Genomic DNA, 24,247 nt, shown 5'->3' with positions numbered 1-24,247 from the left:
TTTGTTTCAATATGCTGTTGGGCCTCACAGAGGCAATGACCCAGACCTTTGGTACTATGTCATACTTGAGAAGAAGACCCATCAAGCTGAACAAAATCGCAGCCGTGGAAGATGCCTGTGTCATGCAAATGGCATCCGTGCCAGTGGCATGTAAAAGCACCCATTACATTCTCAGAGTGGGTAGTGTTAGGAAGAGCATCCAGCCATAGAAAACCATGCCAACTCAGACTGGAGTCTGGTGCAGCCTTCCAGCTTACCAGCTCTGGTCAAACTATCCAACCTATGCCAGTATGGACAACAGACATTAAATGGTGATGATGATGTTAAAAGACTATGATTATATGATTTTTTTGTAGAAGGAGATTCGTGAAAGTCAAAAATCAAAGTCAAAGAATCAAATGTTAGATGTAAACTTTTAGTCAGTAGATAGGTGATAATTGAAGAACAGGAATGCTAATTATTCCATTTGTAACGAATATAGAAGTTAAGTAGAGTTAGATTAAGCTGAAAGATAAATTATCATTAAACAATGTTTTTAATATTGTTATACTGATAGCAGAGCTTAAGAATAGAGGTTTCTCTTTTTAAACCTTTTATGATACAAACTTCTTGTTCTTTAATGTAAATTAAAAACCTTCCATCAAAATTTGATATTTTTGTTTCAAATACCAACTTAATAATGACAGTTATTTTATTAAATTCATAATTGAGACAAAGGCAGCATATTTCTGCAGAAATATGGTAACAAATGGGTTAAAGTTCTTCCTTATCTATAATTCTGTTAATGTTAAGCTCTTAAAAAATTCTTATGCACATCAAACTGGTCTCTTTCATTGATAGCAATCATTATCTCAAAAAGGTGTGGATACATCTCTCTAAATTGTCTTTTTGTTTTGTATTCTTTCACACAATAATTTGAGTTATTTTTTTTTTTTAACTGTGTCCTAGAAAATACTGATTCAGGATTATGTTTTTCACAAATATGTTTTGGAAAGCATGCTTGTAGATTATCATTGTAAAAGGGAATGTATAATGTAAAATATTGTGATTATTACTAAGTTGAATGTTCAGTAATTTTTTGAAAAAGAAGCTTAATATAATATGGGAAAACAAATTTTGAGTTGGTCAGTATAGATTTCATTAGTTTTGAAAATCTGTTTGATATAGCTGGAAATGTGATGGAAATATGTTTTTTTCTGTTGATCTCTCCATGGAAACAAACAAAGAATAACTATCAACTTAGTTTACAAAGTAGTGCAATGTGAAAATCAAAATTATTTGATCTTTTGTTTCAAGTTGCCATCCTTGAATGATCAACACTGTTGATTTTAGAGAGATAACAACAGATTAAGATAGTGAAATAGTTACATTCAGGTCTCAATCGAGTTGCAGATTTGATATTGTGGGAGTTCTCCACCCCCATGACATGACATTCGCTGCAGCATAAAACAAATTGTTAAAATAGAAGGGAATAGAAGTAACTCTTGTATGAAGTGACTCTATTATTACTATTAAGCTCTTAAGTTAGCCATGATACAACAAATTTGTAATCAATGCCATCAAGCCAAGTGAAATCGTAGTCCTGATCAATGCTGGTTTCCTGTAACTGACACCTGTGCCGGTAGCATGTAAAAAGCACCCTTTGAGCATTGGACCTCATGGAACCAAGGTGGCTGATGCTGGTGGCATATGAAAAGCACCTTTTGAGTGTTGGGCTTTATGGAGGCAATGACAAATGACCGAGACCTTTGGCATTATGCTGTGCTTCAGAAGACCCATCAAGCCAAGTAAAATTGTAGTCATGGCAGATACTGATGTCATGCAAATGGCATCCGTGCCGGTGGCATGTAAAAGCACCCATTACATTTCTTGGAGTGGTTGGTGTTAGGAAGGGCATCCAGCTGTAGAAACCATGCCAAATCAGACTAGAGTCTGGTACAGCCTTCCAACTTACCAGCCCTGGTCAAACCGTCCAACTCATGCCAGCATGGACAATGGGCGTTAAATGGCAGTGGCAGTGGCAGCGGTGGTGGTGGTGGTCATTTCCATTTTTGACATAAAACTATATTATCTAATGTTTCCTTTTTCTTAAGACTCTAGGGTGTGATCTGAAGGATATTTGGGTGCTATTTCTAACAAGTTAAGTTACTACAAAGAGGCTTATTTTATTGAAATATATTACAAGCAGGTGAAAATGCTGCTGCAACCTCATTTGAAAATTAGGCATTGTTGATTTTCCTTAACTCTTATTCTAATCATAAGTAACAAGTCGTACACTATTTGTACATTAAATGCTTCGAAGAAAAAAATAATCAGTTCAGTTCAGATGTTCAATTTTTTTTTTCTTTTTTTTGTCACAGGTGCAGCTGAAATGCTTGCCATGGAAATGAAATCGTCAGGGATGTATGTTTCGAGAGGCCTCAGTTTTAAACAAGCAGAGGTAAATCACATTGTATTTAGATATTTATTTACTCTTGTTTTCATTTATTATATATTTTATGTCTATTTATATTTACTCTTTATCCAATCTTTATTTGAGTGTATTGTCCCTCAGAAAGTTGGTGGTATTAAGTAAATTAGACAAGATTAGGATTATAGTGAACTAATTTCATGATATGTTTAAGAACCCCAAAGCCTTGAACCTTTTGATTTATAACAGAAGGTTCATGAATTCATTTGGAAGTTCAGGATGTTCTGTGTATGTTGAAGATATAGTATTACATAGATGATCTGTAAATATACTGACCAAAATTACTATCGGTTATACTCTTTACACTCCTCTGTCCATTACATTGTACAGTGCTACAACCAAATGGAAATGGTATTAGGTCTGTTGACCCTCTCCTCTCTGACACTCACCCCTACCTTCACTTACTCTTTATTTGTTGCATCTTCTCACCCAAATAGCAAAGATGATTATTGGACTTGTGTAAACTTCTATACTCACTCTCTCTCTTTCACCAAGTTGCCTGTAGATGGGAGTTAGCAGTGGATCCGTTCAAATTTGATACACCCACCATTATCTTCTCTGTGCTGTCAACCTACCTCGTCATAGTTGCTTCATTCCATTGCCCTCTTTTACCAACCATCATATGGTCTCCACACTGTGAAGTTATTACTTTTTCTTTTCCCTTATTCTCCCTTGCTAGTATGTCATTACTCATCTCTCTACCATTTTCACACCTTGGTCATTGTTTTCTCTCATGCTACTCACCCTCATCCTTAATCATTCTCTTTTCCTTTCACTCCATCTTGAATGGAGTCACTGTAGGGTCAAGAGAACCTTTTAGTCTTGGTGAGGGCATAACATCTCTGGGGTTGGTGCAATGATGAAATGCACCCAGTACACTGTAAAGTGGTTGCTAACAGGATGGGCATCCATCCATCGAAAATATGCCGAAAATTGGAATGTACAAGCAAGACATGACCCCTTCCCCTTCCTGACTTCCACATAAGAACCAACTTGAATTATGATAACTTGTGCAATCCATGCCAGCGTAGAAAATGCATATAAAATGATGCCGATGTAAAAAAAAAGTAGCAACATATCTGTTAAATGTAGAACTGTATATCTCTTTCTGATAGTTTTTTTTTTTTTTGCTTAGGTGCAAATAGTAAAATGAATACTTTTGATAGCTTTTTAATTATTAACTACATTGTAGTTTATTGGTTTCCAAAAGATGAAGTCTTTACTACCACTCTCTCACATTCTCACAGACATTTCTCTCTCTCTCTCTCTCTCTCTCAGACATACACACACACACTGGATTGGATTATGCTTTGATTTTAGCTACTTGCAAATATTTTGACATTTCTTTTGTTTTCTTTTACAGTTTATAACTGTAGAAGCCGAACTTACTACAGAACAAATGAAAACCTATGACATTGCAGCATATATATGGTATATCATTCTTCATATTTCTGCTTCTAAACAAATGTTGATAAATAAATTTTGAGCTGTTAACCTCATCGTTTATGAAAAAAACAAATGATGAAATAGATTATGGTATATATTTCATGCTCCCTGTATTCTGAGCTCAAATCCTGCTGAGGTCAACTTAGTCTTTAACCTTTTAACATTCAAATTATTCTGTCAAATGTAATGCTTATTTATTCACATTGATTTCAATTAATCATTCATTAGCTTTGAGATTTCTATGATGTGCTTGTTTATTTTTAGTATGACATTACTGGGTAGGTGTGAGAGGCCAAATATGGCCAGTTTGAACATAAAACAAATAGAAAAGTTTGGGCCAAATATGACCAGTTTGAGCCAATAAAAGGAAGTACCAGTGTATATATATCGTTTTTAAATTAGGGATGGATGAAAATGCCCATCATTTAAATACTGAATAAAAAAAGATACTCATTAATTTTTAACTTGCATTTTTAGTCTATTGTGAAAGCTCCCATTCATACTTACTTTTGAATTAAGAAGTGTTCATTGTTCAGTCCTAGACTGAGCACTTTAAAAACAAAGTTGAATTTTGAAAGTAAGAAGTAGTGTAGTGTTGATTTATATTTTTCTTAACTAAAACAAATAAGAGCTTGCATAATTACTGGTATATGATGTAATTTTCCCTCCAAATGTACACAAAGAATTAATAATAGATGACATTTTACCTAATTCCTGCACACCAGCACCCACACATAATATGACATCCTGGTCTCTGTACATCGGCATATTCACAATTAGATAGATATCATCTAGTGATGAAAATTAATTAATTTGGTCAAATTGTGTTTTATAAAAATGGAAATCAGAAAGATGAGGTTAACAGCTCTGATAGATAACAAATATGAATAAGTAAAATAAAAATGGTTTTTGAATTAGCTAAAAATCAAGTTTCTAATTACATATGTGATTTTCCAGGAATGAACTACGGAAAGCATTATCAACTGCCCTTCATCGGACAAATTGTGGCAATAATAGAATATGGACACAGTATTGGTCTTCACACCAGCGTTTCTTTAAACAACTTTGGTAAGTACATTATTACAAGCATTCTTTTAATTTATATATTATGGCTGTGAAGTTAATGCGGTGTGCTACTGAGTGTCTGGTCACAAAAGCTCAGATGTTACTACTGCCAGTGTGTAGTCTCCCCAAACAAAGAATCTATCTCTTTCTGCTTTAGTGTGCCTGAAAAATTAAATAAATAAATCTCTATTACTTATAGCTGAGTGGTTATTTTCAAAATAACTTCTTCAACAAATTAATAAAATAGTAAAATATTATCTACCCATGTCAACATGGAAAATGGACGTTAAATGATGATGATAATATGTATATGGCCTGATTTTTATAATTGATAAGCCTGTCAGATACATCATCATCATCATCATCATCATCGTTTAACGTCCGCTTTCCATGCTGACAAGACATGGTAAATGTGTGTGGCAACTTATGGTAACCCTAGAATGGTTACCAAAGGAATATCCCTTGTGTTGTTATATTGATTTCAGACTGAATGTCAGTTTTTAATCTTTTCAGTATGGGAATGAAAGTTCCAACAATTATACAACATGCACAAGAAGCATTACAGCAAGGCCATTGTGTAGTAATAGGTCTTCAAACAACTGGTGAGGTAAGTTTCTAATTCTATTATTTATATTAAAGAAGAAAATACAACTTTTAAGAAAAATTTCCAGTCTTCAAATTTAATAAATTTTTATTGCCTTTACAAATAATTTCTGTTGTTGGATTTAGTATTTCCTGGCATATAATGTGCACTTCAGCAATATGCTGTGCTTGAGTATAAGACCCGTCAAGCGTTGCAAAATCACAGTTGTGCCAGATACCAGTGTCATGCAACTGGCATCCATGCTGGTGGCACTTAAAAGCACCCATTGCACTCTTGGAGTGGTTGGTGTTTGGAAAAGCATCCAGCCATAAAACCATGCCAAATCAGACTGGAGTTTGGTGCATCCCCTCAGCTTACCAGCCCTGGTCAAACCATCCAACCCATGCTAGCATGGACAACAGATGTTAAATGATAATGATGATGATTTAGGAAAAAATAAGTCTTAAAATCAAATTACAAAAGGTTTGGGTGATAACTATAGGGCCTAGAAAAACGTGGAGACTAATTTTTATTTTTTATTTTTGGAAAAACTGTGTAAAATACTAGAAAATATGCATGTTAATTTGTTTAAATGATTTATATCTTCATCCTCTCTTAATTTCAAAAGCCACTCTGAGTGGTTGGTGTTAGGAAGGGCATCCAGCTGTAGAAACTCTGCCAAATTTAGATTGGAGCCTGGTGCTGCCATTTAACGCCCATTGTCCATGCTGGCATGAGTTGGATGGTTTGACCAGGGCTGGTAAGCTGGAAGGCTGTACCAGAATCTAGTCTGATTTGGCATGGTTTCTACAGTTGGATGCCCTTCCTAACACCAACCACTCCAGTCCTCAGTCAAATCGTCCAACCCATGCTAGCATGGAAAGCGGACGTTAAACGATGATGATGATGATGATAAACTTAATTTAAAGAAGTATGAAAATCAGTAAATTTGCAAAAGAAAGAAAATAACAAGCAGTAATTGTTGTTATTTGCTTTTATCTATTTCTTGTTTGCTTACACATCTTACATTTATGTATGCAAAACATAATTTTTGGACAATATTTGTTCATCATTAATAAATTAGCTGGTATACAATTAGTTAAATTTTACTGTTTTAATGAAATTTGAAAATTCTTCTTTGTTAATTTCCAGGCATCATTGGAAAATGAACTTGGTCGAAATAAAGGTGTTACTGGTTTTGTTTCTTTATGCCGAGAAATACTAACACGGTTCATCAGAATTTACTTTCCTACTATGATTGAATGTGGAGTAAGTTTACTTATAGTACACATTTATTTTGTTTTGTTCAGATTTTATTATTTTAACCAACTCGTTATTATTTTTTTGTGTCAACTTCCAACTTCTTAATAATTTCTTGATGTGATGAGGGTGTCCAGAACATACCCTCAGAAAGTGAACACATGTGAGTGCAGGGGACAGAATCGGGAAGGGTATAGGAAGAGAGTAGATAATTAGAAATGGAGGTAGAGGTGAATGTTGTGAAGGATGAATGAGGGTGGCGGGTTGGTTGATTGTAAACATGAGATGGGGTGAAAGTGATGAGAATGAAGGCAGGATGTAAGTACAAGTGGCTCATGAAAGAGGAGATGGTGCCTGGCAGCACATCCCATCTTTGTTGTTCAAATACTTGTCACTATTCACATTTAGCTCATTTTCAATCGATTTACATAAATTACTGAGGTTATTATTGTGGTCTACTTTTTATTATATGTGTATCTTGTCTGCTGAAGATATCATAAGACAATTGTAGTGCTGAAATCCTTATTGAAGTAATCGGACAATCAGGCTGATTTTTCCTTAATGGTTTATCCATTTTGGAGAGATTCTGATTCTCAAGATTATCTTCCCTTCTCACTTGGAATTTGTACCAAATGATTAGATATTAGAGATAGTTAAATCAAATCAAGAATTTATCTTGTTATTTAATATGCCCTTATTTGTCTTTGTTGCCAGTACCGCCTGACTGGCCTTCGTGCCGGTGGCGTGTAAAAGCACCCACTACACTCTCTGAGTGGTTGGCGTTAGGAAGGGCATCCAGCTGCTGAAACCATGCCAAAGGTGACAGTGGAACCTCTTGTCAACTCTAGCTTGTCAACTCTTGTCAACTCTAGCTTGTCAGCTCTTGTCAAACCATCCTACCCATACCAACATGGAAACAAATGTTAAATGATGATGATGATGGTGCATATATTTATATTTTTAAATTTATAATTATCAATAATATTGATATGCTTAGTTTCTTTGTTTTTGTACATACCTGTGGTGTGTGTCACACTTACTTCAAAGGAAGTGGTAAAAAGGTTGAAGGGAGAGGTACAAAGAAAAAGAGAAATAAAAGGTGTTAAGCAGAGGAGGTATACTTGAAGTGAGTGGCAAAGCGGGGGAGTGGGGAGGGACAGAAACAGGAAGTATAGTTGAAGTGAGAGGCAAAGAAGAGGGAGTAAGAGAGAGAGAGAGAGAGAGAGAGGTAAGAGAAATATAACATGTTAAATGCAGGAGGATAGTTAGAGGTAAGGAGACCTAGAGGAAGGAGATGGGAGAGAGGGGGAAAAGAGAGATTTAGAGAGATAGATTGAGTGAAGGAAGGGAGTGGATAGAGAATAATAATGAAAAATCAGTGGAACCATTTTCATACAAAAAATGCTGGAAACCTTTGTGTTTTCGACGATATATGATAAAGGCATTGAAAATATGGAAATTGCAAAAAGAAATGTCTATCTCTCTATCTATCTATCTATCTATCTCTCTATCTATCTATCTCTCTCTCTATCTATCTATCTATCTGTCTGACAGTTATTCTGTCTGTCTGCCTCTCTCTAACACACTCTCTTTCTAACACATTCGCTCTCTAACACACTCTCTCTAACACACTTGCTCTCTAACACACTCTCTCTAACACACTTGCTCTTTAACACACTCTCTCTACCCCCTCTATCTCTCAGCAAATAACTGTGACTGTTACTGTTACTTTTCTACAGTTGAAGGGTGAGGTAAAATGTTTATCAGTATTTTCAGAGTAAACAGATGCATACATTGAAAGAAAAGTAGCTACATAGATCAAAATAAAAGTTGATACATAGGTACATACACGCATTGTTAAATTAAAAGCGGGAGAGAGGAGGGACACAGAGGAAGTGAGAGAGACGATAGATACATAGATCGAAAGAGAAGTTGATACATAGACACATTGTTAAATCAAAGACAAATAACTACAGCAAATGTTGGATGTCACTTTCACTTTTCAGTACCACATGAGGATAAAATTAACTTGCAAGTGGTTAAGTACTCCACAGACATGCATACTATTAACGTAGTTCTCAGGGAGATTTGGCCTCATACAGAATATAATGGCTGGCCCCTTTCAATTACAGCTACAACTCATTTTGGCCACCTGAGTGGACTGGAGCTAGTTAAACCTTGAAGTGGTTGGAAGAAAATGTAAAAAATATCCTATATAGGGGCAGGAAAATCTTTCTAGTCGTTAGGGCTGCTATGGGTGTTAATCCAGTCCTAACAGTGGCATTTGTGGGTCTCACTGAACTGGAGGCCAAGCCCCAAGATAAACACAGATGTGCAGGCTGTTGTTATCAAGCTGAGCGAGAGTCCAGTGCAAAGTCACTACATGACGGAATAGCAATTATTTCGTCTTAGCTTTCACTGCTTATACTAAACACATGACATTTTTGCCTTACGATATGGAACATTTCCTTTTCTTTCACTTTTTAAAAAAAATGGCACTCCATCACTTATGACGATGAGGCTCTTGTTCATCTGATGAACAGAACAGTCTGCTTGCAAAATTAACATACAAGTAGCTGAGTACTCCACAGACATGCATACCATTAACGTAGTTCTCAAGGAGATTCAGCCTCACACAGAATGTGACAAGGCTGGCTCCTTTGAATTACAGCTACAACTCATTTTTGCCAGCTGAATGGACTGCAGCAAGGTGAAGTACAATACCTTGCTCAAGAATACAGCGTGCCACCGGGAATTGTACTCATGACTTTACAGTTGTGGGCTGAATACTCCTAAGCACTGAGTCACTTTCACTCTCTTAACTGTAGAGAAAAGGATTGAAGCGATAGGGACAAAGGAAACCCTTAGTCATTTAAAATGACAGACTGAAATACGATCAATCTTTTCTATCTTTTTTTTAACAATAAAGAAGAAGGAAAGACATTCAGTAATGAATAGAGGTGTTTATGTTTTCATTCTGGGAGTTCTAGAATTATTGACTGTTAGTTCTCTCTTCTTTGCCCCACCCCCAGTACTTATTCACCTTCTTTCATTGTTCTTCATGTCTATTAATTGGGGGCATGTTTAATGCTTCTTCTACAAACAAGCCCCCTCCCTTTTTCATACAAAAACTAATGCAAATTTCAAGCGGGGTCTCGCTGTGAAAAGAGCCCAGAAAAATAGGTAATACCCCCTACAAAATGGGTGGGGGAGAAAAGTTGCCAACAGGTGGCTACACAAAATTCAACTCTATACTTTAAAAGAGTGTCTTCTACTATAGCCTTGGGTGGACCAATGCCTCGTGAGTGGATTTCATAGACGGAAACTTAAAGCCCATCATATATATATATATATATATATATATATATATATATATATATATATATATATATATATATATATAGCTGTGGTGTAATTCCTGTTGGTGAGGCAGAGACTCCTTGATATATTGGGTATTTGAGTATATTTAAAAATTTAAATTTATCATTTAGCTTCATTATTATTTAATATATGCATTTCTAATCAAGTTGGAGATTTTTTTTGCAGTAAATTTGTTTTTTTTGTTTTTTTTTGCTTTAGTTATCGGACAAAATTTCCAACCTGCTATAAAATAAGGTTGATATTTCATTCAAAATTGGTTAGCGTTATTTTTAGTGACTTGGATTGGCAAATATTTTTTTAAAATTTTATTTGCCTAAAAGCATACTATTCTTTGTATTTAGTAATAATTTTTCATACTTCTTTTATTTTATGTTTCATAAGGATATTATTTATATAAATATGATATTATCTAATTCATTTTTTTTTTATTTTCTACAGATGAATGAAGAAAGACGTGAAGATGAATGGTGTAAAGAGGCTAAATCTATGTTATTGAAATATGCTAGTGAGATAGAGTTACCAGACAGGTATACCAATTTAAAAAGATTTTTTTTCATTTCATTGAAGATAAAAAATTAAAAAAAAATCTACCTAATTGCTTTTCTTACCTTTTTACCATGAAAAAAAATGTATTTCAGAGTTTAGTTATGAATTTATAATTCTTTTACCTTTCATTTTATATCAAATATTGTCTCAAAATAACATTCAGTAGTTGTTAATTATGTATATAATTATACAGCTTATGTGCAATTAAAGAAGTTGAAATATATCCTCTTCATTATTGTGTTTTGGAAGAATATAAGATCTTTGTTAGTGAATAAAAAAACTCATGTTCTTAGTTGTGTGTGTAAGGGAATGGGTTACTGAGTGAAATTCTATTTGTGTATGTTTACCAGATAAAAGAATATTTCCTCCACTTTCATTTGTACTAAGAGAGTATTTGGTTGTCAAATAATGAATTTATGTGAGCAAACTATCCAGACGAAGTTAGGCAAAGATAGAAAGTAACAGTAGTAGAGAAATACCAATCTGAAAGTTGTACTTTTAATTGATCTGCCTCTGAAAATCATTTCATTATCTTGTAAATAATTTAAGAATGGAGGAAGCTCATATGCATCAGTACTGAAAATTATAAGAGAATTGTTCATTTAAAGCTTTTGAAAAAGTTCTATTGAGGTGCTAAAGCTTGTAAGAAACACCGATATTCTTCTACTAATTGTAGTTCACATTCTGCATTATAGAATGTAATTACAATGTTTTGTATGTATTTTCTAGTCTTCCTTTCAAATACTTCATTGGCATTTAGATAATTTTTTTAAATAGCATTTAAAAATTTTGATTCTGCATGTATCCAGAGTTAATATACAAGTGAATAAAACATAGTAAATTATGAAAAAATATTTATTTTATATTGGCTTTGTTGCATATTTGTACAAAACCTGTTTAAAATATTAAACTCTTTCTTACAGTTCAGTAAAAGAACAAATTTATCTAAATCTAAGTTTTATAGTTATATCATTAATATATATATATATGTCATCCGATAATCACTCCGGAAAGGAATATTCGGATAGAATGGGGCTTGCTAAAGCTAGGCCGAAACAGCTGTAAGATTAAACTTCTATTCATCCTCTAATTCCTTATGTACTTTGTACTTCTATATGTAAACCAGGTTGGCAAAATAACATAGTCTGCCATAGACACCTGTGATTTGGTTCTTTCTTTCTTTTTCTTTCTTTTTTTTGTCACTTTTGCTATGAATTAAATTAATGAATTCAATGGGATACACCGTCTGCAAGTAGTTGGGTTCAGCATATTATCCTCCATTTTCTAATTGTTATATATATATATAATAATTATTTCTTACAGCCCTTTGGATAGCATTATTGACCAACTTGGTGGCCCAGAGGCCGTTGCTGAAATGACAGGAAGACGTGGTCGAGTAGTAAGGAGCAATGATACAGGATGTCCTCGTTATGAACTTCGTGATAGTCTCTCATCTGGTTCCAGTTCAGAATTAGAAAGTTTGAATGTGAATGAGGTAAGTATTCTGTGATAACTTCTATATTGATGTATGTTGTTGAATTCATTTTGGTCTCATAAATGGTTGGATGGAAAAAAAAAAGAAAAATGAAAAAAAGATGAGAAGCATGAAGTACCATGTACATATCATCCCTTTTTAGACCACAATCTTACATATTTGGTTCTTGAAATACAAAGATAGTGGTGAGAACTTTATAGTCTACTAGATCTGACAATATGGTTGACTTAAATTCAAAATGCTCTAAGGAAGGAATTTCAACCATGTTTCGTGGTCTGCTACCACAACAGCTCCTTTATAGGATCCAGTTAGCTCAAGACACCATCAGGAGGAACCACGTCCGATTTCGGCCCCTACTCCTCTACCGTTTTGACGTGGCGGGGCCCCTCCTTTCGGAGGTGTCTTCAGCTCTGGTGTTGGGTGCATGTCTTCTTTCACTGTTTGTGACTGTTCTAATTCAACTGTGGAATGTCCCTCGCTATGGTTATTTTCCAGGAGGTTCTGGCCACACGTCTTACGGTTCATCAACCCGCGTTGTTGAATTACTTTCTTCTGGCATACCTTCCCTTGGTGGATTAGGATCCAGTTAGCTCAAGACATCATCAGGAGGAACCACGTCCGGTTTCGGCCCCTACTCCTCTACCGTTTTGACGTGGCGGGGCCCTCCCCCTTTCGGAGGTGTCTTCAGCTCTGGTGTTGGGTGCATGTCTTCTTTCTTCTATTCCCTGGCCTCTTTGACGCAGCATCGAGTGTCAGCGTCCGACTGATCGTCATGTCAAATTCCCCTTTTTATATCTGCTGCTAGGCTCCAGCAAGCAGCCCCAGCTAGTTGTCACGTGACACTGTCTAAATTTCCCGCTGCTAGGGTCCAGTAGTTTACTAGATCTGACAATATGGTTGACTTAAATTCAAAATGCTCTGAAACTTAGGTAATCATAACTCCAATTAATATGTTTAATCACTCCAACTAATACTGCAAATCCCTCTGGCTGGGGACACTAAAAAGAAATTCACACCTCAAGCTAATCAAAATCTGTTGGTGTCCTATAAACTCCCCTATACACATCATGAACACTTTCTTGAAAAGCCGTTTCTCAACTTAACAAATTTGTTTATCACTCTTTCTTACACCAAACAGAATTTCTAACTACTACTACTACTACAACACTAGATTAATGAATTATGTTCTCAACTCAGCAAGGGAGCCTTTATGTAATAACTCGATCAGTTAGAAACAACAGCCAAATCACCCCCAGATTGCATAGTACCATCTTAAAAAAGACATGCAGGATCATGGTGTTATGGGTTCTCTGCAAACGAGAAAAAGACAGTATGGCTGCAATTGGAATTGCTTTGATCAAATCACTGCTTCATCTAGGTTGATCTGGGATTAAATAATGGCAACATTACTTGTTAACCGTTTAGAAATTACTCATACAGAGTAACAAAGCCTTCCGTCATAAACCATTTTGCACAAGATATTCATTAAAAATCACATATTTTCATTAAAATTCATAAAAATTGCTTACAGACTCCTCTTATTTCTTAGATCTTAATACTCAATGTCTCACTGTTTACACATTCTAAAGGTTAGCTATCTCAGTCATTGTTATGCTACATCATTGTTCAATTCAACAATACAACATCTTAGAAGTTTGGATAATGAAACTGATGTGATGTATCCTGATTCACATTGAGGTCATTTCTATACAAGCGCATACTGAAACAGACACATCAAGAACCATGGCTATATCCAGTGGAGACTTGTGATGTTGTGGTTTAGATGTTTACTTTACAAATCATAAAGTCATGGATTCAGTTTCTGGACAATGGATTTTATTTCTAATTGGCTCTAGTCTACTCAGTTGAAATGAGTTTTAACTGAGTTCTTGTGCAGTCTTCTCTCCAGCTGTCATATTCTAAATGCTCTGCTGGCCAAGGGTGGGAGGGACAAGAGGATGTCTGTGTGACAGCCATAGACAAATACATGTGTTGCTCCTTAACATTTTTATTGGTAATGTTTTACTGCACATTTGTTTTAGCAGAAGTAACTGAAATATGTAACTGCTACAATAACTTGTTGAAATAGAAGCTTATTATACAATAAAAGCAGTGGGGATTTATTTTTATGTATTAAATCTCAATTTTGCATGAAGTTAAAAATTTTGTGGTGAAATGATTTGATTACTTAACTATTCTTTCAGCGGAATAATTTCATGGATGGAAGAAAGTTAGTTGCAATTATTTCTGACGCTGCTAGCACAGGTGAGAAATTGTTTCTATTCCATGAGAGAAATATTGAAACTCTTTGAATATTTTGTAACTTGGGATGTTTGTTCTTCACTTTGATATTTAGCTGTTAGATATTTAGTTGTTATGTAATTAAACCTTTAGCATTTAAGCCAGCTATGTCTGGCTCAAATATTCTACCTGACCAGATCTGGCTTCTTGCATCTATCCTACAATGTCATTCTAATAATAAACAATCACATAATCAAAATCTTGAAGCTACAAGATAATGCATGACTCATTCAAAACTGTGAATAAATGAGCATTACATTTGAGAGATTAATCTGAATGCTGAAGGGTTAAGCCTTCTATATTATGTAAAGTGTGGAATAATTCTAATTGAGTTATGTATATATTGTTGGATAAAGTGTTTGAGCTATTGTAAGCATGGATAAACAAATATTTAAACAATGATATTGGTGAATAGTTTTAGTCTGTCTCTATCACTTTTCACCAAGCTCAATGCTGTTTGATTTAGTATATTTTATTATTAACATTTTATACCTTATTTGCTATTGTGGAAGAAATATTATTTTTGCAGGAATATCATTACATGCTGATGTGAGAGCTCCCAATCAGCGGCGCCGGCATCATTTGACCATAGAATTACCCTGGAGTGCTGACAAAGCTGTACAACAACTGGGTCGTTCTCATCGTTCGAATCAGTCAAGGTAAGTAGCTAAGACTCTACATCTTGTTTGGTACTAAAAAAAAAAAAAGATGTAGCATTTGTTTTCTATTTCATGACTCTTTACTATGTCAAAGCTATACTGTAGCAACAATTAATTGAGCTATGTAATAGCTCAATTAATTATTACTATAGTATATCTTTGGTACAGTTACCTTTGTCAGCTAGTTATTGTACCTTAGTCAAGTATTTATATATTATCTGGTCAACAAGGGAATTCCAGTCCTGCTTGAATTAGCAGCCAAAAATCCCTCAGATCACACACTACTATCTCAAACATGGAAAGACACATTGGATAACTCTCAGAAGACAGTATGATCTTGGCTGTAATGCTTTTCATCATAGGCTGGCTCAGTTTTGACTGGAGATGAAATATAACATCTTTCCTATCATAAGTATATTAAATGGCTCAGCTAATTTTTACCATAATTAGCCATAGCGTCTGATTCAAAGTTTTTTAAATGCTTTTCACTGATTCCTTTGAGATTCCTGTCTTTCATTAGCGGGTGATTTATTATATATCATCATCATCATCGTCATCATTGTCGTTTAACGTCCGCTTTCCATGCTAGCATGGGTTGGATTGCTAGCATGTAGTCAATATTCTATTCAAGTGCGCACAAGAATTGTTATATTCACTTTTTGTTCAGTGTTTTGAGGTGTTGAAAATACATCTCTGAGTTAGTCACTGATACCTTTCCCTGCAACCTAGTCTAGTTTATTTCATTGATTTTCACTCGTTTATGGAAAAGGTTTCTTCCTTATTAAAATCTCCACTGAAGGAACACTTATATTATGCTTTCAATTTATTGAAGTATACATCTTTAGAAATTTTATATCTGTAAAGATTTCAGCACTTTGTAAACCAATTTGTACATTCAACATTTATTTCAGTGGTCCCCTCTATAAACTGGTAACTACAAACCTGGGTGGTGAAAGGCGTTTTGCTGCTGCTGTTGCACGTCGATTACAGTCTTTGGGTAAATTTTACTCTTACTTATCCATTTCTGTTGAGTTTCACATTTTGTTTGCTTTTAGTTTAAAGAGTTGTTTATTTGGGAAATAACATGTCATCATGTAAGTTATACGTATATTTATTAATACTTGCTAATTAATATTTAATAATTAAATGAATTGGCATTCCTATTCAGAGTAAGAGTGAAAAGAATATTTAATGAAATTTTTTTTTTTTTTTTTGTGCGGGTGGCACATGAAATGCACCATTTTGAGCGTGGCCGTTGCCAGTACCGCCTCACTAGCCTTCGTGCGGGTGACACGTAAAAGCACCCACTACACTATCTGAGTGGTTGGCATTAGGAAGGGCATCCAGCTGTAGAAACTCTGCCAAATCAGATTAAAGCCTGGTGTAGCCATCTGGTTTCACCAGTCCTCAGTCAAATCGTCCAACCCATGCTAGCATGGAAAGCGGACGTTAAACGACGAAGAAGAAGAAGGGTGCCCATAAAATTCAAGTAATAAATTCTGATAATCAAAACTAGAATTAAATCATCATTTTATTTTACACCTGCTTTCCATGCTGGCATGGGTTGAACCAATATAAATTGGTTCAATTATGGTAGTAAAATTGTGATTTAGAAAAGTGTTCATAATAGAAGGGTAGGATATTTTTCAGTGTCACAAATAAATATAGTTATTTTGAGACTGGGTATCTTTTCCCTAAACTTTATGCGTTGAATAGCATATGGCGTAGTGGTTATGCAACTGGACTCTCAATGGATTTGATTCCCTTCATTGAGAGGTGTGTTGTATCTTTGGACAAGATACTTTATTTAACGTTGCTTTAGTCTCCACTCAGCTGGCAAAAGAGTATTAAGGCTACAAGAGCACCTGGTCAGCATCAAATTAATATGGCAATGTTAATGAGTTAGTAGTACAACCAAACACTTTAGGCATGAAGGAAGGGTCTGTGCAGCATTGTACTGCTATAATCTATGTCTACAGTTTAGTTGTGTATTTGTAAAACAAAATATTTTTATTTGGTTTTAATAGGCGCTTTGACTAAAGGTGATCGACGAGCTGCAACAGGTGCAGATCTCACTGAATTCAATTTTGATACTCCATATGGACGTAGTGCTCTGAGAGTTATGTATCAGTATACTTGTATGGTGAGTAAGGAGTTAAAATATCTTAGTTCTCTTCTGTTTATTGTTTTGTAATTAATGATTATTAAATGTGTTTTTTTTTTCTGTCCCATTTTTTTTAATACTGTTTAATGAAATTGTTTTTAAGATTATTCTAAACTTATTTTTGCAGTCTGAATTGGTTCCTGGTATAGCTTTTAATTCTGTCAAGCAAAATGTGGACACAATTGACAACTTCCATAAAATTTTGCAGGTTTGATAATTTTTTTCATTTATAATTTAACATTAATAGTTCTTATAGTTTAGCTACTAGAGAAACTATGTATAATACATAATTAACTTTCAGTTAGTTTTATAGTCATGCTGGAGAAGTAATAAAAGTAGATCTGAAATACTTTGCGATTTTAATCTACTTTCTAAACAAACATTTCAGAATTTATATAGTCAGAGTATATTATATAATCTTATATAATCTCTGTGTAACATTTTTTAGAATGATAGATTTGTATACCTAATTCTTGGATAGTACTTCTTTTTTTTCCTTTAACCTGCTGGGTTTGGAAGAATAGGTAGCACCCATGGCCTTTGAAACTGGTGAGATAGATGCCATTAACGTTCTTGAAATTTTTGCAAACCAACTCTTATGAGAAGGACATTGACTAAGAGAAGATTTCAAAAAGCTGATGTTCTGGGCAGGAAGGATAACAAGATTTAATGGTTAGTGTGGGGCCTGGGTGGATGGACATGAGGGTGATGAGAGGAGGAGGAGGAGAGATGGCTGGGTCGGAAGTGCCAGAGTGGAGGAGGCACATCATCATCATCATCATCATCGTTTAACGTCCGCTTTCCATGCTAGCATGGGTTGGACGATTTGACTGAGGACTGGTGAAACCGGATGGCAACACCAGGCTCCAGTCTGATTTGGCAGAGTTTCTACAGCTGGATGCCCTTCCTAACGCCAACCACTCAGAGAGTGTAGTGGGTGCTTTTACGTGTCACCTGCACGAAAACGGCCACGCTCGAAATGGTGTCTTTTATGTGCCACCCGCACAAGCCAGTCCAGGGGCACTGGCAACGATCTCGCTCGAAAATCCTACAGGAGCCAGTCAGGCGGTACTGGCAACGGCCACGCTCAAAATGGTGCATCTCATGTGCCACCCGCACAAGAACCAGTCCAGGGGCACTGGCAACGATCTTACTTGGCTTGCCGGGTCTTCTCACGCACAGCCCATTTCCAAAGGTCTCGGTCCGTAGTCATCGCCTCGGTGAGGCCCAATGTACGAAGGTCTTGCCTCACCACCTCAGCCCAGGTCTTCCTGGGCCTACCTCTTCCACGGGTTCAACATTATAATCAAACGGTTGTCATCAAAATGACTGCTTTCTAAAACACTCGGGATATCAGCCAATTCTGAGGAATAGAGACTATTATAGTAGCAGTAAAAAATACAGAGAGGCAAAGAGAAGAGAGACTGTACACCTGCAACCAAAAACTAGAGTATGTCTTGAGTGATTTTATGTCAAACAGTTGTATAATCTTTCTCTGGATGTTCTCTAGGATGTTTGTGTAAGTATAGCAGCAGCAGTAGCAGTGCTGTTCAAGATGTGGGAGCAATACTTCATTTGTGGGTCTCACTTGAGCTTTGTAGAGTGTCAGTAATTGTAGAGACTGAAATATTCCACACTCCAAAAGAGAAGGGCCAATCCTTGGGATGTAATTCTAGTTATTGTAATTTATTTACTAGAAAGAGTGTACTGGGCACAGTGATGTAGGAAAATGTCGTAGTTTTGGAAGCATTGAAACGTTTTAAATAAAAAGGTTGGAAATGAGAAACTCATTATAGTTAATATAATTAGTTGGAATTGGGTTAAAGACTATTATTATAGTGATTGAAATAATATATTAAATTTGGTGTTCATTTCCTATTTAAATAAAGAATACTAGGTCTTAAGTCTTTCTAAATATCACCAGATATTTTGTTTATTTAATTGTGGCACAAATAAAATATCAGTTTCAAATTGTGATATGATCTGTTTTCTCTGCTTTGGAATTCTACAAACTAGTTAAAATTGATGAATGAAAGAATATTTATAATAAATTTGACATTAACCCTTTTGATATCAACCCAGCTGAAACCGCCTCTGACTCTGTAGTACAAATGTCTTAACACTAGCTTAATGAAAACTAAGTTATTTTGCTAAATTCTTCGTTATATTTAAAATTAATTGAAAGAAATACAGAGCACCACAACAGAAATATGATAACAAAAGGGTTAATTGTGCCTGTTTGCTATTTTTGGCAATGATTTCTGAATCTATAGTTGTTTATAGTTAATTTCTGAATAAATGTTTTCTTTTTAATTCTGATACTATGTTGAAACTAAGTATCTTTTCTTCATTTCTATACTAGGATTGTTTAATTTTGATGGGGATTGTTGATATGGATCCAGTTAAATTTACTGTCCAGGTTAAGAAAGAAGATTTAGGCAATGTTGGTAAATTTCTCAACCGTATCCTTGGTCTTCCTGTGATGAAACAAAACCTGGTAATTGTTGCTTTATTTTTCTATGTAACATTATTTTTGTTGTTTTTATAAACATGTATTTGATGTGACTTCTCAAACTTGACAGTCTTCACTAATTTTATTTTCATAAATATTTGAAAGGTACAAAGTTGGTAAGGAAGAACAAATATCAGAGAAATGATATTGTTCTTTGATGACATTGCATTATGATGATCTCAAAAACAATATTTAGCAGTTTAAATGACAATGGCATTATGTTTTAACTAAAGAGCAGCTGTAGTATCCATTAATAATAAACCTTGGAACATTGATAAACAGCTTACATACTTCTATAAGTTCTAAATGTAATTATTTAGGAGTCCTACATGACTTAGTGTGCTGTAATTGGAAAAATGATTGAAATCTTTTCAGTTATAGTAGTGAAACATAGTATTTTAGTTCTTCATTCTATGGAATTTCTTTTGTATATTTTTGAAATTTTAACCTTTTGCCTGTCCAAAGCATTTTCATTAGTTTGTCCTAAATGTCCATACTTGTTTTCATATTTTTAGTTAGCCTTTGTTTCATACATTCTAAGTAATATAAAGATTTCCTTTCATAACTCCCAAGCTAATCTATTGGTTGAAAAAAAATTGGATATGTGTGTTGTATATGATGCATGGATGTCAGGGTAGTATGTCTTGGACAGGCAAATGGTTAAGCTAAAGTAATATACCTTGCTTATTGGAACAGTACTATGTTTGAAGTAAATAATGAACTCTTGATCATGAGATCAGTTATTGCCCCAGTTTAAGAAAAGGAATTGAGTTGTATCTTCTTTATAATCTTCTCTTGTTCTTTTTTGTTTATCACAGATTTTCAACTATTTTATTCAATGCCTGGATATAACAATACAGAATGCTAAGAGAGAAGGAAAGTAAGTTCTCTTTAAAATTTTTGTGAAACATGTGAATGATTTCTGATACTTTGCTTAGTGTTATATTGCCTTCACCTTAAAAGTGAAAGTATTGTTTTCAGTCATTTTTGTTTGTCTGTCTGGCCGTGGACAAGATATCTCAAGAACCACTAGATGGATTTGGATGAAACTTTCAGGGGTGTTTGGCCTCGGAACCGGCATAGATTTTGGGATCAATCCGGTACAGGACAAGGATTCTAAAAAAAGAATTAGTTATAAGAAAGAGCTATTTAAGGTGATGCCCCCCCCCCCAAATACTGACGCACCCTGTACACCTGGTGCTGGTACCACATAAAAAGCACCCAGTACAATCTGTAAAGTGGTTGGCCTTGGGAAAGGTATCCAGCTGTAGAAACCATACCAAAAAAGACAATGGAACCATGTGTGGCTCTCAGCCTCGTCAGTTCCTGTCAAACTGTCCGACCAATGCCAGTATGGAAAATGGGCATTAAATGATAAAGATGATGATTGGTTTTATCAATAGTATATTGCAAGCAATATTGTAAGCAACACTAGAAAATTAAGATGCTAGACTATTTACTATTTTACTCAAACCTTGTCTTAAGCTAAGGATCATACTCTTCTGTTATGTAACCATTTAAAAAATCAAAAACTTCAGATTTGAATATGCTATCAACTCTGAGAATACTGGTGAGAAACTACAGTTGTGAGGTTAAAGCTCTGCACTGTTGACTATAATCCAGTTACCTGTTCAAGCTTTACAAAAGCCATTGTGTTGCACTCATATGTAAGGCACATCAGATAGATTTTTATTCCTACATTAAAGTTGAATAGAAGAGTATTCAACTGTAAAAACAATCCCACAAAAACTTCCAATTATTCACTTTTGTTAATCCTATCATCTATCATTATCATCATCATCATCGTTTAGCGTCCGCCTTCCATGCTGGCATGGGTTGGACGATTTGACTGAGGACTGGTGAACCCGATGGCAGCACCAGGCTTCAATCTGATCTGGCAGAGTTTCCACAGCTGGATGCCCTTCCTAATGCCAACCACTCCGAGAGTGAAGTGGGTGCTTTTATGTGCCACCGGCATGAGGGCCAGTCACGCGGTACTGGCAACGGCCACGCTCAAAATGGTATTTTTTACGTGCCACTTGCACAGGAGCCAGTCCAGCGGCACTGGTAACGACCTCGCTCGAATGTTTTGTTCATGTGCCAGTAAGGCGACCCTGGTAACGATCACCCTCAAATGGTGCTATTTACGTGCCACTGGCATGGAAGCCAGACAACTGCTCTGGCAATGATCATGCTCGGACGGTGCTCTTAGCGCTCCACTGGCACAGGTGCCAGTCATCGAATTTGGCTCAATCACAATTTCGATTTCGATTTCACTTGCCCCAACAGGCCTTCGCAAGCCGAGTTTAGTATCCAATGAAGGAAAGGTACGCATAAGTGGGTTGGCTATCCCCTTTATAAGTATTGGAAAATATTACAAGAGAAACACTTTCTGTGAGTAAAGTTTGTGTGTTAAGTTGTATAATGAGAAGTGAAAGCATCATCATCATTGTCATTTAACGTCTGCTTTCCATGCTAGCATGTGTTGGAATCTTTTGAGTAATTTTACATGTGCTACACAGCTGTGATAAGCTCCAACAAAGCTGTTTGTGATATTTGATTCTAGGTTGAGTTATTTCACTTAACTTGTTCATCTTGTCTTTATGTGCCTGAGACATTTTTTGACATGCCTTATTCAACGTGTATTCTTAGCATTCCTTGGAATGTGACTCAAACAGAATTGAAGATCCAGTCTTCTACTATGCAATTGTTAGGGATTAATTATTTTCTTTTTGTTTTCTGGGTAAAATGTTTTTTTAAAAATATTAACGAAGAAATATTTTAGTAAAAATTTGTTATTAGCAGTGGAAGCAGTATTAACTCAGACAGCGTATACTTATCGAAGTCACAATATTGCAGTATTTACCTGGAGAAAGCATCTCTTATAGATGTATAGTGCTAAAAGGCATGGAACTGTAACAGTAGTAGATGAAAAGCACCTAGCAGTGGTGGTGGAATTGCTAAATCCAGCTTTCTGCATCATTGCACATCATTAGTAGCAAGTATCCACTATCAACCACATGCTTAGACAGATTTTGCTTCTACTAATATAGAAAAACAGTGATTAGCAAATCACTGGTGTCACAAATGGTTTGTGGGTTAGGTCTGATTGAGCAATTTTATGATCAAATATGTTTCAGCCGTGACCATCCTTTTTTGTTTCTTTCCAGTATACTTATTTGATTGGTAGGGTTAGATTTAAGAAAGAGTTGGTTGTTGTTTCTAGAAGCTTCTTTCATTTTTAATTTTGTGCAATGCTGTAAAATTAAATAATTAATTCAAAATTGACTATTTTATAAAATTATTTTGAGATGAGAGACTGTAAAAGTAGTTAATAGAATAAAAGTTCATCTATTTTGTTTTCTATTGAGCTTTCTTAACTTTCTATTAAAACCGTTGCCAGTGCCCCTGGACTGGCTCTTGTGCGGGGCCGTTGTAGGATTTTCGAGCAAGATCATTGCTGGTTCCCCTGGACTGGCTCATGTGTGGGCGACACACGAAATCGTTTTTTTTTTTTTTTTTTTGTGCAGGTGGCACATGAAATGCGCCATTTTGAGCATGGCCGTTGCCAGTACCGCTTGACTAGCCTTCGTGCGGGTGACACGTAAAAGCACCCACTACACTCTCTGAGTGGTTGGCATTAGGAAGGGCATCCAGCTGTAGAAACTCTGCCAAATCAGATTGGAGCCTGGTGTAGCCATCTGGTTTCACCAGTCCTCAGTCAAATCGTCCAACCCATGCTAGCATGGAAAGCGGACGTTAAACGACGACAACATAGTTACAATGTGGCTTTCAGTAAAACATTTTGGCATTATTTTTTGATTGTTTGATTATTAAAGCCATTACCTGATCTTTATATTTCTATGGGCTTTGTCTTGTTTATTGTGTTCAGTAAGATTAAAAGGTTATTACTGGTAATCTTTGTAATGTTATAAATCAGATCTGAAGTTTTCTGGAATCAAATGAACATGTAGCTCTTCTCTCATGTAAGTAGGCCTGTTGAAGGTTTATAATCAAGAGTTAATGCTAGACTGACATTACATTAACTGATAATAGAACTCAGTCCATTTTACTAGAGTCAAATTTATTATATGTATTGTTGAGTTGACTAGTGGCAGCTGCTAGAAGCAGAACTTCCAATCTGCCCAATATGACCTTAAGTTATAAGTATTAACCTTTTGTTTTGGTTATCTGAAGGAGTTGGAGCTGTGCTTATTGCAATTTCAGACCGTCTTCAATTGGATATTTGGCCACACATATATGGCAACTATTTAGTAAACATTTTGAAGATTAGTTCATTGAAGGAAAAAAAAAAAAAATAGGCATGAGTAAATAGTTTTAGGGGAATGCAATTTTAAGTTCTTA

The 24,247-nt window shown here is 35.4% G+C and overlaps 1 protein-coding gene across 12 annotated transcripts in view; it reads left to right on the top strand.

Moving 5' to 3' along the window:
• The window catches only part of LOC106872350 (protein strawberry notch homolog 1), a 183,276-nt gene that overhangs the window by 129,365 nt on the left and 29,664 nt on the right, over positions 1–24,247 (top strand). For all 12 annotated transcript variants that reach the window (XM_052966648.2, XM_052966646.2, XM_089348534.1 and 9 more), the window contains 14 exons: positions 2,361–2,440; positions 3,834–3,901; positions 4,874–4,984; positions 5,495–5,588; positions 6,717–6,833; positions 10,644–10,732; positions 12,075–12,246; positions 14,451–14,511; positions 15,077–15,206; positions 16,118–16,203; positions 17,234–17,349; positions 17,498–17,578; positions 19,733–19,867; positions 20,701–20,762. In XM_052966648.2, coding sequence (XP_052822608.1) covers positions 2,361–2,440; positions 3,834–3,901; positions 4,874–4,984; positions 5,495–5,588; positions 6,717–6,833; positions 10,644–10,732; positions 12,075–12,246; positions 14,451–14,511; positions 15,077–15,206; positions 16,118–16,203; positions 17,234–17,349; positions 17,498–17,578; positions 19,733–19,867; positions 20,701–20,762 — 1,402 coding nt within the window. The remainder of the gene's footprint in view (positions 1–2,360; positions 2,441–3,833; positions 3,902–4,873; positions 4,985–5,494; positions 5,589–6,716; positions 6,834–10,643; positions 10,733–12,074; positions 12,247–14,450; positions 14,512–15,076; positions 15,207–16,117; positions 16,204–17,233; positions 17,350–17,497; positions 17,579–19,732; positions 19,868–20,700; positions 20,763–24,247) is intronic.

Source organism: Octopus bimaculoides, chromosome 3, assembly GCF_046866305.1.
Source record: "Octopus bimaculoides isolate indiv1 chromosome 3, ASM4686630v1, whole genome shotgun sequence".
NCBI lineage: Eukaryota > Metazoa > Mollusca > Cephalopoda > Octopoda > Octopodidae > Octopus > Octopus bimaculoides.
Note: the sequence above shows the minus strand (reverse complement) of the source record. Positions and strands in the feature narration are given on the sequence as shown.